Source organism: Oncorhynchus masou, chromosome 28 (genome assembly GCF_036934945.1).
Source record: "Oncorhynchus masou masou isolate Uvic2021 chromosome 28, UVic_Omas_1.1, whole genome shotgun sequence".
In the NCBI taxonomy this organism is placed as follows: Eukaryota; Metazoa; Chordata; class Actinopteri; order Salmoniformes; family Salmonidae; genus Oncorhynchus; species Oncorhynchus masou.
The window spans coordinates 84,417,511-84,432,281 of NC_088239.1; the positions used below are offsets into that span (position 1 = coordinate 84,417,511).

General features: G+C 46.2%; 1 protein-coding gene across 1 annotated transcript in view; it reads left to right on the plus strand.

The window, feature by feature from the left end:
• Positions 1 to 14,494, plus strand: part of LOC135517084 (uncharacterized) — a 37,523-nt gene extending 23,029 nt beyond the window's left edge. The window contains exon 4 of the mRNA XM_064941106.1: positions 13,976 to 14,494. Coding sequence (XP_064797178.1) covers positions 13,976 to 14,494 — 519 coding nt within the window. The remainder of the gene's footprint in view (positions 1 to 13,975) is intronic.
• Positions 14,495 to 14,771: the final 277 nt, after the last annotated feature.

Genomic DNA, 14,771 nt, shown 5'->3' on the forward strand with positions numbered 1-14,771 from the left:
TAGAATGTAGAGGGGCAGGTAGCTAGTGGTTAGAGGTAGTAGGAGGCAGGTAGCCTAGTGGTTAGAGTGTAGAGGAGGCAGGTAGCCTAGTGGTTAGAGTATAGAGGCGGCAGGTTGCCTAGTGGTTAGAGTGTAGAGGCGGCAGGTAGCCTAGTGGTTAGAGTGTAGAGGCGGCAGGTAGCCTAGTGGTTAGAGTATAGAGGAGGCAGGTAGCCAAGTGGTTAGAGTATAGAGGAGGCAGGTAGCCTAGTGGTTAGTGTGTAGAGGTGGCAGGTAGCCTAGTGGTTAGAGTGTAGAGGCGGCAGGTAGCCTAGTGGTTAGAGTGTTGGATTAGTAACCGGAAGGTTGCAAGTTCAAACCCAGAGCTGACAAGGTACAAATCTGTTGTTCTGCCCCTGAACAGGCAGTTATCCCACTGTTCCTAAGCCGTCATTGAAAATAAGAATTTATTCTTAACTGACTTGCCAAGAAAATAAAATAAATTACTTCCTCCTTGTTTAGATTTTAAATATGTTAGTAGTTTTAGTTTTTAAATCTGGTTCCATTTTTATTAAGGTTTCCAATTGTATTTTTGTTTTTCTCTCTCACAGAACCAACCGTACGTCTTTCTTGTAAAGAACACGAAAGAACAGGGTCTGTTAACCATATTAAAGGGGAAAAAAGATGGGATTTTTGTTCCATGACTCAAACTAGCTGTTCTAAAATAAATGGTATTTTCTGTTTGATATGCATTATACACCTTGTTTTCTCTGGGAATCAGGGGGGGGTTACACAACAACAACGGAATAAGGAAAACCACACTATTGTCTCCCTACCTCTTGGTTTGTCCACGGTTAGACCAGGTACATTGTCCCCTGCGACTCAGTACAGTGAGTTGGCCGTTGTGTTGATGTGCTATAGCTATAATGAAGGAAGTCCAGTCAATTTCCTCTGGAGGGTCAAGAGGGTCCTGTATATACACTGGGTCTGGATATATACACTGGGTCTGGATATATACACTGGGTCTGGATATATACACTGGGTCTGGATATATACACTGGGTCTGGGTATATACACTGGGTCTGGATATATACACTGGGTCTGGATATATACACTGGGTCTGGATATATACACTGGGTCTGGGTCTATACACTGGGTCTGGATATATACACTGGGTCTGGATATATCCACTGGGTCTGGATATATACACTGGGTCTGGATATATACACTGGGTCTGGATATATCCACTGGGTCTGGATATATCCACTGGGTCTGGATATATACACTGGGTCTGGATATATACACTGGGTCTGGATATATACACTGGGTCTGGATATATACACTGGGTCTGGGTCTATACACTGGGTCTGGATATATACACTGGGTCTGGGTCTATACACTGGGTCTGGGTCTGGATATATACACTGGGTCTGGGTCTATACACTGGGTCTGGATATATACACTGGGTCTGGGTCTGGATATATACACTGGGTCTGGGTCTGGGTCTATACACTGGGTCTGGATATATACACTGGGTCTGGGTCTGGATATATACACTGGGTCTGGATATATACACTGGGTCTGGATATATACACTGGGTCTGGGTCTGGATATATACACTGGGTCTGGGTCTATACACTGGGTCTGGATATATACACTGGGTCTGGATATATACACTGGGTCTGGATATATACACTGGGTCTGGATATCTACACTGGGTCTGGATATATACACTGGGTCTGGGTCTGGATATATACACTGGGTCTGGGTCTGGATATATACACTGGGTCTGGGTCTATACACTGGGTTTAGATATATACACTGGGTCTGGGTCTGGATATATACACTGGGTCTGGGTCTGGATATATACACTAGGTCTGGATATATACACTGGGTCTGGATATATACACTGGGTCTGGATATATACACTGGGTCTGGATATATACACTGGGTCTGGATATATACACTGGGTCTGGGTCTGGATATATACACTGGGTCTGGGTCTATACACTGGGTCTAGATATATACACTGGGTCTGGGTCTGGATATATACACTGGGTCTGGGTCTTGATAGATACACTGGGTCTGGATATATACACTGGGTCTGGGTCTGGATATATACACTGGGTCTGGGTCTGGATATATACACTGGGTCTGGATATATACACTGGGTCTGGGTCTATACACTGGGTCTGGGTCTGGATATATACACTGGGTCTGGGTCTGGATATATACACTGGGTCTGGGTCTAGATATATACACTGGGTCTGGATATATACACTGGGTCTGGGTCTGGATATATACACTGGGTCTGGGTCTGGATATATACACTGGGTCTGGGTCTATACACTGGGTCTGGGTCTATACACTGGGTCTGGGTCTGGATATATACACTGGGTCTGGGTCTGGATATATACACTGGGTCTGGATATATACACTGGGTCTGGGTCTATACACTGGGTCTAGATATATACACTGGGTCTGGGTCTGGATATATACACTGGGTCTGGGTCCGGATATATACACTGGGTCTGGATATATACACTGGGTCTGGGTCTATACACTGGGTCTAGATATATACACTGGGTCTGGGTCTGGATATATACACTGGGTCTGGGTCTGGATATATACACTGGGTCTGGGTCTAGATAGATACACTGGGTCTGGGTCTATACACTGGGTCTGGGTCTGGATATATACACTGGGTCTGGGTCTGGATATATACACTGGGTCTGGGTCTATACACTGGGTCTGGGTCTGGATATATACACTGGGTCTGGGTCTGGATATATATACACTGGGTCTGGGTCTGGATATATACACTGGGTCTGGGTCTGGATATATACACTGGGTCTGGGTCTGGATATATACACTGGGTCTGGATATATACACTGGGTCTGGGTCTATACACTGGGTCTGGGTCTGGATATATACACTGGGTCTGGGTCTGGATATATACACTGGGTCTGGGTATATACACTGGGTCTGGGTCTGGATATATACACTGGGTCTGGGTATATACACTGGGTCTGGGTCTGGATATATACACTGGGTCTGGGTATATACACTGGGTCTGGGTCTGGATATATACACTGGGTCTGGATATATACACTGGGTCTGGGTCTGGATATATACACTGGGTCTGGGTATATACACTGGGTCTGGGTCTGGATATATACACTGGGTCTGGGTCTGGATAAATACACTGGGTCTGGATATATACACTGGGTCTCGGTCTGGATATATACACTGGGTCTGGGTATATACACTGGGTCTGGGTCTGGATATATACACTGGGTCTGGGTCTAGATAGATACACTGGGTCTGGATATATACACTGGGTCTGGGTCTGGATATATACACTGGGTCTGGGTCTAGATAGATACACTGGGTCTGTATATATACACTGGGTCTCGGTCTGGATATATACACTGGGTCTGGGTATATACACTGGGTCTGGGTCTGGATATATACACTGGGTCTGGGTCTATACACTGGGTCTGGGTCTGGATATATACACTGGGTCTGGATATATACACTGGGTCTGGATATATACACTGGGTCTGGATATATACACTGGGTCTGGGTCTGGATATATACACTGGGTCTGGGTCTGGATATACACTGGGTCTGGGTCTGGATATATACACTGGGTCTGGGTCTATACACTGGGTCTGGATATATACACTGGGTCTGGGTCTATATACACTGGGTCTGGATATATACTGGGTCTGGGTCTGGATATATACACTGGGTCTGGGTCTGGATATATACACTGGGTCTGGGTCTGGATATCTACACTGGGTCTGGATATATACACTGGGTCTGGGTCTGGATATATACACTGGGTCTGGGTCTGGATATATACACTGGGTCTGGGGGTACACTGGGTCTGGATCTATACACTGGGTCTGGGTCTGGATATATACACTGGGTCTGGGTCTGGATATATACACTTGGTCTGGATATATACACTGGGTCTGGGTCTATACACTGGGTCTAGATATATACACTGGGTCTGGGTCTGGATATATACACTGGGTCTGGGTCTGGATATATACACTGGGTCTGGATATATACACTGGGTCTGGATATATACACTGGGTCTGGATATATACACTGGGTCTGGATATATACACTGGGTCTGGATATATACACTGGGTCTGGGTCTGGATATCTACACTGGGTCTGGATATATACACTGGGTCTGGGTCTGGATATATACACTGGGTCTGGATATATACACTGGGTCTGGGTCTATACACTGGGTCTAGATATATACACTGGGTCTGGGTCTGGATATATACACTGGGTCTGGGTCTAGATAGATACACTGGGTCTGGATATATACACTGGGTCTGGGTCTGGATATATACACTGGGTCTGGGTCTGGATATATACACTGGGTCTGGGTCTATACACTGGGTCTGGGTCTATACACTGGGTCTGGGTCTGGATATATACACTGGGTCTGGGTCTGGATAGATACACTGGGTCTGGATATATACACTGGGTCTGGGTCTGGATATATACACTGGGTCTGGGTCTGGATATATACACTGGGTCTGGGTCTATACACTGGGTCTGGGTCTATACACTGGGTCTGGGTCTGGATATATACACTGGGTCTGGGTCTATACACTGGGTCTGGGTCTATACACTGGGTCTGGGTCTGGATATATACACTGGGTCTGGGTCTGGATATATACACTGGGTCTGGGTCTGGATATATACACTGGGTCTGGGTCTGGATATATACACTGGGTCTGGGTCTGGATATATACACTGGGTCTGGGTCTATACACTGGGTCTGGGTCTGGATATATACACTGGGTCTGGGTCTGGATATATACACTGGGTCTGGGTATATACACTGGGTCTGGGTCTGGATATATACACTGGGTCTGGGTATATACACTGGGTCTGGGTCTGGATATATACACTGGGTCTGGGTATATACACTGGGTCTGGGTCTGGATATATACACTGGGTCTGGATATATACACTGGGTCTGGGTCTGGATATATACACTGGGTCTGGGTATATACACTGGGTCTGGGTCTGGATATATACACTGGGTCTGGGTCTGGATATATACACTGGGTCTGGGTATATACACTGGGTCTGGGTCTGGATATATACACTGGGTCTGGGTCTGGATAAATACACTGGGTCTGGGTCTGGATATATACACTGGGTCTGGGTCTATACACTGGGTCTGGGTCTGGATATATACACTGGGTCTGGGTCTGGATATATACACTGGGTCTGGATATATACACTGGGTCTGGATATATACACTGGGTCTGGGTCTGGATATATACACTGGGTCTGGGTATATACACTGGGTCTGGGTCTGGATATATACACTGGGTCTGGGTATATACACTGGGTCTGGGTCTGGATATATACACTGGGTCTGGGTCTGGATATATACACTGGGTCTGGGTCTGGATATATACACTGGGTCTGGGTCTGGATAAATACACTGGGTCTAGGTCTATACACTGGGTCTGGGTCTGGATATATACACTGGGTCTGGGTCTAGATAGATACACTGGGTCTGGATATATACACTGGGTCTGGGTCGAGATATATACACTGGGTCTGGGTATATACACTGGGTCTGGGTCTGGATATATACACTGGGTCTGGGTATATACACTGGGTCTGGGTCTGGATATATACACTGGGTCTGGGTATATACACTGGGTCTGGGTCTGGATATATACACTGGGTCTGGATATATACACTGGGTCTGGGTCTGGATATATACACTGGGTCTGGGTGGATATACACTGGGTCTGGGTCTGGATATATACACTGGGTCTCGGTCTGGATATATACACTGGGTCTGGGTATATACACTGGGTCTGGGTCTGGATATATACACTGGGTCTGGGTCTGGATAAATACACTGGGTCTGGGTCTGGATATATACACTGGGTCTGGGTCTATACACTGGGTCTGGGTCTGGATATATACACTGGGTCTGGGTCTGGATATATACACTGGGTCTGGATATATACACTGGGTCTGGATATATACACTGGGTCTGGGTCTGGATATATACACTGGGTCTGGGTATATACACTGGGTCTGGGTCTGGATATATACACTGGGTCTGGGTATATACACTGGGTCTGGGTCTGGATATATACACTGGGTCTGGGTATATACACTGGGTCTGGGTCTGGATATATACACTGGGTCTGGGTCTGGATAAATACACTGGGTCTAGGTCTATACACTGGGTCTGGATATATACACTGGGTCTGGGTCTAGATAGATACACTGGGTCTGGATATATACACTGGGTCTGGGTCGAGATAGATACACTGGGTCTGGGTCTAGATAGATACACTGGGTCTGGGTCTAGATAGATAAACTGGGTCTGGGTCTATACACTGGGTCTGGGTCTAGATAGATACACTGGGTCTGGGTCTCTTCACTGGGTCGGGGTCTAGATAGATACACTGGGTCTGGATATATACACTGGGTCTGGGTCTGGATATATACACTGGGTCTGGGTATATACACTGGGTCTGGGTCTGGATAGATACACTGGGTCTGGGTCTGGATATATACACTGGGTCTGGGTCTGGATATATACACTGGGTCTGGATATATACACTGGGTCTGGGTCTAGATAGATACACTGGGTCTGGGTCTGGATATATACACTGGGTCTGGGTCTAGATAGATACACTGGGTCTGGATATATACACTGGGTCTGGGTCTAGATAGATACACTGGGTCTGGGTCTGGATATATACACTGGGTCTGGGTCTAGATAGATACACTGGGTCTGGATATATACACTGGGTCTGGGTCTAGATAGATACACTGGGTCTGGGTCTGGATATATACACTGGGTCTGGGTCTAGATAGATACACTGGGTCTGGATATATACACTAGGTCTGGGTCTAGATAGATACACTGGGTCTGGATATATACACTGGGTCTGGGTCTAGATAGATACACTGGGTCTGGGTCTGGATATATACACTGGGTCTGGGTCGAGATATATACACTGGGTCTGGGTCTAGATAGATACACTGGGTCTAGATATATACACTGGGTCTGGGTCTGGATATATACACTGGGTCTGGATATATACACTGGGTCTGGGTCTGGATATATACACTGGGTCTGGGTCTAGATAGATACACTGGGTCTAGATATATACACTGCGTCTGGGTCTGGATATATACACTGGGTCTGGATATATAAACTGGGTCTGGGTCTAGATATATACACTGGGTCTGGGTCTAGATAGATACACTGGGTCTAGATAAATACACTGGGTCTGGGTCTAGATAGATACACTGGGTCTGGGTCTAGATAGATACACTGGGTCTGGGTCTAGATAGATACACTGGGTTTAAATAGATACACTGGGTCTGGATAGATACACTGGGTCTAGATAGATACACTTGGTCTGGGTCTGGATATATACACTGGGTCTGGGTGTAGATAGATACACTGGGTCTGGGTCTGGATATATACACTGGGTCTGGGTCTAGATAGATACACTGGGTCTGGGTCTGGATATATTCACTGGGTCTGGGTCTAGATAGAATCACTGGGTCTGGGTCTGGATATATACACTGGGTCTGGGTCTAGATAGATACACTGGGTCTGGATATATACACTGGGTCTGGGTCTAGATAGATACACTGGGTCTGGGTCTAGATAGATTCACTGGGTCTGGGTCTAGATAGATACACTGGGTCTGGGTCTAGATAGATACACTGGGTCTGTATAGATACTCTGGGTCTGGATAGATACTCTGTGTATAGATAGATTCTCTGGGTCTAGATAGATACACTGGGTCTAGATAGATACTCTGGGTCTGGATAGATACTCTGGGTCTCGATAGATACTCTAGGTCTAGATAGATGCATTGGGTCTAGATAGATACACTGGCTCTGGTTCTAGATAGATACACTGGGTCTAAATAGATACACTGGATCTGGATAGATACTATGTGTCTACATAGATACTCTGGGTCTAGATAGATACTCTGGGTCTAGATATATACTGTGTGTCTAGATAGATACTCTGGGTCTAGATAGATACACTGTGTCTATATAGATACTCTGGGTCGAGATATATACACTGGGTCTAGATAGATATATTCTCTGGGTCTGGATAGATACTCTGGGTCTAGATAGATACATTGGGTCTAGATTGATACACTGGCTCTGGGTCTAGATAGATACACTGGGTCTAGATAGATACACTGGCTCTGGGTCTAGATAGATACACTGGGTCTAGATAGATACATTGGGTCTAGATTGATACACTGGGTCTGGGTCTAGATAGATACACTGGGTCTAAAGAGATACACTGGGTCTGGATAGATACACTGTGTCTATATAGATACTCTGGGTATATATATATACACTGGGTCTAGATAGATACTCTGGGTCTAGATAGATACTCTGGGTCTAGATAGATGCATTGGGTCTAGATAGATACACTGGGTCTAGATAAATTATCTGGGTCTAGATAGATACACTGGGTCCAGATAGATACACTGGGTCTAGATAGATTCACTGGGTCTAGATAGATTCACTGGGTCTAGATAGATACTCTGGTTCTAGATAGATACTCTGGGTCTAGATAGATACACTGGGTCTGGGTCTAGATAGATATACTGGGTCTGGGTCTGGATAGATACACTGGGTCTGGTTGTAGATAGATACACTGGGTCTGGGTCTAGATAGATATACTGGGTCTGGGTCTAGATAGATATACTGGGTCTGGGTCTAGATAGATACACTGGGTCTGGTTCTAGATAGATACACTGGGTCTAGATCGATACACTGGGTCTGGGTCTGGATGGATTCACAGGGTCTAGATAAATACACTGGGTCTAGATTGATACACTGGGTCTAGATAGATACAATGGGTCTAGATAGATACACTGGGTCTAGATAGATACACTGGGTCTAGATATATACACTTGGTCTGGGTCTAGATAGAAACTATGTGTCTACATCGATACTCTGGGTCTAGATAGATACTCTGGGTCTAGATATATACTCTGGGTCTAGATAGATACTCTGGGTCTAGATATATACACTGGGTCTAGATAGATACACTGGGTCTACATAGATTATCTGGGTCTAGATAGATACACTGTGTCTATATAGATACTCTGGGTCTAGATAGATACACTGGGTCTGGATAGATACTCTGGGTCTGGATAGATACTCTGGGTCTAGATAGATACATTGGGTCTCGATAGATACACTGGCTCTGGGTCTAGATAGATACACTGGGTCTAGATAGATACATTGGGTCTAGATTGATACACTGGGTCTAAATAGATACACTGGGTCTGGATAGATACACTGGGTCTGGATAGATACACTGGGTCTTGATAGATACTATGTGTCTACATATATACTCTGGGTCTGGATAGATACACTGGGTCTAGATAGATACTGTGGGTCTAGATAGATACACTGGGTCTAGATAGATACTCTGGGTCTAGATAGATACTCTGGGTCTAGATAGATACTCTGGGTCTGGTCTAGATAGATACACTGGGTCTAGATAGATTCACTGGGTCTAGATAGATACTCTGGTTCTAGATAGATACTCTGGGTCTAGATAGATACACTGGGTCTGGGTCTGGATAGATACACTGGTTCTGGGTCTAGATAGATACACTGGGTCTGGGTCTAGATAGATACACTGGTTCTGGTTGTAGATAGATACACTGGGTCTGGGTCTAGATAGATATACTGGGTCTGGGTCTAGATAGATACACTGGGTCTGGGTCTAGATAGATACACTGGGTCTGGGTCTAGATAGATATACTGGGTCTGGGTCTAGATAGATACACTGGGTCTGGTTGTAGATAGATACACTGGGTCTGGGTCTAGATAGATATACTGGGTCTGGGTCTAGATAGATATACTGGGTCTGGGTCTAGATAGATACACTGGGTCTGGGTCTAGATAGATACACTGGGTCTGGTTGTAGATAGATACACTGGTTCTGGGTCTAGATAGATACACTGGGTCTGGGTCTGGATAGATACACTGGTTCTGGTTGTAGATAGATACACTGGGTCTGGGTCTAGATAGATACACTGGGTCTGGGTCTAGATAGATACACTGGGTCTGGGTCTAGATAGATACACTGGGTCTGGGTCTAGATAGATACACTGGGTCTGGGTGTAGATAGATACACTGGGTCTGGGTCTAGATAGATACACTGGGTCTGGGTCTAGATAGATACACTGGGTCTGGGTCTGGATAGATACACTGGGTCTGGTTGTAGATAGATACACTGGGTCTGGGTCTAGATAGATACACTGGGTCTGGGTCTGGATAGATACACTGGGTCTGGTTGTAGATAGATACACTGGGTCTGGGTCTGGATAGATACACTGGGTCTGGGTCTAGATAGATACACTGGGTCTGGTTGTAGATAGATACACTGGGTCTGGGTCTAGATAGATTCACTGGGTCTGGGTCTAGATAGATACACTGGGTCTAGATAGATATACTGGGTCTGGTCTAGATAGATACACTGGGTCTAGATAGATTCACTGGGTCTAGATAGATACTCTGGTTCTAGATAGATACTCTGGGTCTAGATAGATACACTGGGTCTGGGTCTGGATAGATACACTGGGTCTGGTTGTAGATAGATACACTGGGTCTGGGTCTGGATAGATACACTGGGTCTGGTTGTAGATAGATACACTGGGTCTGGGTCTAGATAGATACACTGGGTCTAGATCGATACACTGGGTCTGGGTCTGGATAGATTCACAGGGTCTAGATAAATACACTGGGTCTAGATAGATACACTGGGTCTAGATAGATACAATGGGTCTAGATACACTGGGTCTAGATAGATACACTGGGTCTAGATATATACACTTGTTCTGGGTCTAGATAGATACACTGGGTCTGGGTCTGGATATATACTCTGGGTCTAGATCGATACACTGGGTCTGGGTCTGGATAGATTCACAGGGTCTAGATAAATACACTGGGTCTAGATAGATACACTGGATCTAGATAGATACAATGGGTCTAGATAGATACACTGGGTCTAGATATATACACTGGGTCTAGATATATACACTTGGTCTGGGTCTAGATAGATACACTGGGTCTGGGTCTAGATAGACACACTGTGTCTTGATAGATACATTTGGTCTAGATAAATACACTGGTTCTAGATAGATACACTGGGTCTGGATAGATACACTGGGTCTGGGTCTAGATAGATACACTGGGTCTAGATAGATACACTGGGTCTGGGTCTAGATAGATACACTGGGTCTGGGTCTAGATAGATACACTGGGTCTGGGTCTGGATAGATACACTGGTTCTGGTTGTAGATAGATACACTGGGTCTGGGTCTAGATAGATACACTGGGTCTGGGTCTAGATAGATACACTGGGTCTGGGTCTAGATAGATACACTGGGTCTGGGTCTAGATAGATACACTGGGTCTGGGTCTAGATAGATACACTGGGTCTGGGTCTAGATAGATACACTGGGTCTGGGTCTAGATAGATACACTGGGTCTGGGTCTAGATAGATACACTGGGTCTGGGTCTAGATAGATACACTGGGTCTGGGTCTGGATAGATACACTGGGTCTGGTTGTAGATAGATACACTGGGTCTGGGTCTAGATAGATATACTGGGTCTGGGTCTGGATAGATACACTGGGTCTGGTTGTAGATAGATACACTGGGTCTGGGTCTAGATAGATATACTGGGTCTGGGTCTAGATAGATACACTGGGTCTAGATAGATATACTGGGTCTGGTCTAGATAGATACACTGGGTCTAGATAGATTCACTGGGTCTAGATAGATACTCTGGTTCTAGATAGATACTCTGGGTCTAGATAGATACACTGGGTCTGGGTCTGGATAGATTCACTGGGTCTGGTTGTAGATAGATACACTGGGTCTAGATAGGTCTGGATAGATACACTGGGTCTGGTTCTAGATAGATACACTGGGTCTGGGTCTAGATAGATACTCTGGGTCTAGATAGATACACTGGGTCTGGTTCTAGATAGATACACTGGGTCTAGATAGATACACTGGGTCTAGATAGATACAATGGGTCTAGATACACTGGGTCTAGATAGATACACTGGGTCTAGATATATACACTGGGTTCTGGGTCTAGATAGATACACTGGGTCTGGGTCTGGAGATATACTCTGGGTCTAGATCGATACACTGGGTCTGGGTCTGGATAGATTCACAGGGTCTAGATAAATACACTGGGTCTAGATAGATACACTGGATCTAGATAGATACAATGGGTCTAGATAGATACACTGGGTCTAGATATATACACTGGGTCTAGATATGATACACTGGGTCTGGGTCTAGATAGATACACTGGGTCTGGGTCTAGATAGACACACTGTGTCTTGATAGATACATTTGGTCTAGATAAATACACTGGTTCTAGATAGATACACTGGGTCTGGATAGATACACTGGGTCTGGGTCTAGATAGATACACTGGGTCTAGATAGATACACTGGGTCTGGGTCTAGATAGATACACTGGGTCTGGGTCTAGATAGATACACTGGGTTTAGATAGATACTCTTGGTCTAGATAGATATTCTGGGTCTAGATCGATACACTGGGTCTAGATTGATACACTGGGTCTAGATTGATACACTGGGTCTAGATAGATACACTGGGTCTAGATAGATACTCTGGGTCTAGATAGATACTCTGGGTCTAGATAGATACTCTGGGTCTAGATTGATACACTGGGTCTAGATAGATACTCTGGGTCTAGATTGATATACTGGGTCTGGGTCTAGATAGATACACTGGGTTTAGATAGATACTCTTGGTCTAGATAGATACTCTGGGTCTAGATCGATACACTGGGTCTAGATTGATACACTGGGTCTAGATTGATACACTGGGTCTAGATAGATACACTGGGTCTAGATAGATACTCTGGGTCTAGATAGATACTCCGGGTCTAGATAGATACTCTGGGTCTAGATAGATACTCCGGGTCTAGATGGATACTCTGGGTCTAGATTGATACACCGGGTCTAGATAGATACTCTGGGTCTAGATTGATACACTGGGTCCAGATAGATACTCTGGGTCTAGATAGATACTCTGGTTCTAGATAGATACTCTGGGTCTAGATTGATACACTGGGTCTAGATAGATACATTGGGTCTAGATAGATACAGTGGGTCTGGATAGATACACCGGGTCTAGATAGATACTCTGGGTCTAGATAGACACTTCTATCTCTCTTTGTCCTCTATGAACTTTCGATGCTGCATTTAGTTCAATTGTTTTATTCGCTTTTTCCTGAATGTAAAGTGAAATGTCAGTTGGCCGGAATTCAATTCAACCAGCCAGAACTATGTTTACTCTGTCTCTTTGTTTACAAGCTACTGCCCCCCACCCCTACATAAACACACACACACACACACACACACACACACACACACACACACACACACACACACACACACACACACACACACACATACACACACACACGCACACATACTTATTTTGTTTTTCTGAAATGTGGCATCATCTATGGTGCTTGGTGAGTTTCGGACAGGTTGGTATTCGGTAGACCAGAGAGGGCATGCCAAGGAGAGCTGTCAGGGACCAACTTGACCATCAGAGTGAACCGCCTGTTACCTTTTCCACCACTGTGGAGAGAGAGAGACACAGAGAGAGAGAGAGAGAGAGAGAGACAGAGAGAGAGAGAGAGAGACAGAGAGAGAGACAGAGAGAGAGAGAGAGAGACAGAGAGAGACAGAGAGAGAGACAGAGAGAGAGAGAGAGAGACAGAGAGAGAGAGAGAGAGAGAGAGAGAGAGAGAGAGAGAGAGAGAGAGAGAGAGAGAGAGAGAGAGAGAGAGAGAGAGAGAGAGAGAGAGAGAGAGAGAGAGAGAGATATCCTGTATAGCATATCCCATCATGTTGGCTGTCAGAGAACCAGCCCTACCCATCCCAGCCCCCAGCCCAGCCATCAGCCCAGCCCCCAGTCCAGCCATCAGCCCCCAGCTCAGCCCCCAGCCCAGCCATCAGCCCAGCCCCCAGTCCAGCCATCAGCCCCCAGCTCAGCCCCCAGCCCAGCCATCAGCCCAGCCCCCAGTCCAGCCATCAGCCCCCAGCTCAGCCCCCAGCCCAGCCATCAGCCCAGCCCCCCTCTCATCCATAAGTCCTGCCCTCTGCTCTGCTCAGCTCCCAGTCCAATCCTCAGCTCAGGCCCCAGCCTAACCCAACCCAGCCCAGCCCAACCCAGCCCAACTCCCAGCCCAACTCCCAGCCCAGCCCCCATCCCCCAGCCCAGCCCAGCCCAGCCCCCACCTAACCCAGCCCAACTCCCATCCCAGCCCCCAACCTCCAACCCCCAGCCCAGCCCAACTCCCAGCCCCCCCCCAACCCCCAGCCCAGCCCAGCCCAGCCCCAAACCCCACCTAACCCAGCCCAACCCAACCCAGCCTTAGAGCATTCACGGCTCTCTCACCCTGGAGGTGGAGGGGAGTGAAGCAGACAGTTACTGTATGATAGGCAGGCAGACATTTACTGTATGATAGGCAGGCAGACATTTACTGTATGATAGGCAGGCAGACAGTTACTGTATGATAGGCAGGCAGACATTTACTGTATGATAGGCAGGCAGACATTTACTGTATGATAGGCAGGCAGACATTTACTGTATGATAGGCAGGCAGACATTTACTGTATGATAGGCAGGCAGACAGTTACTGTATGATAGGCAGG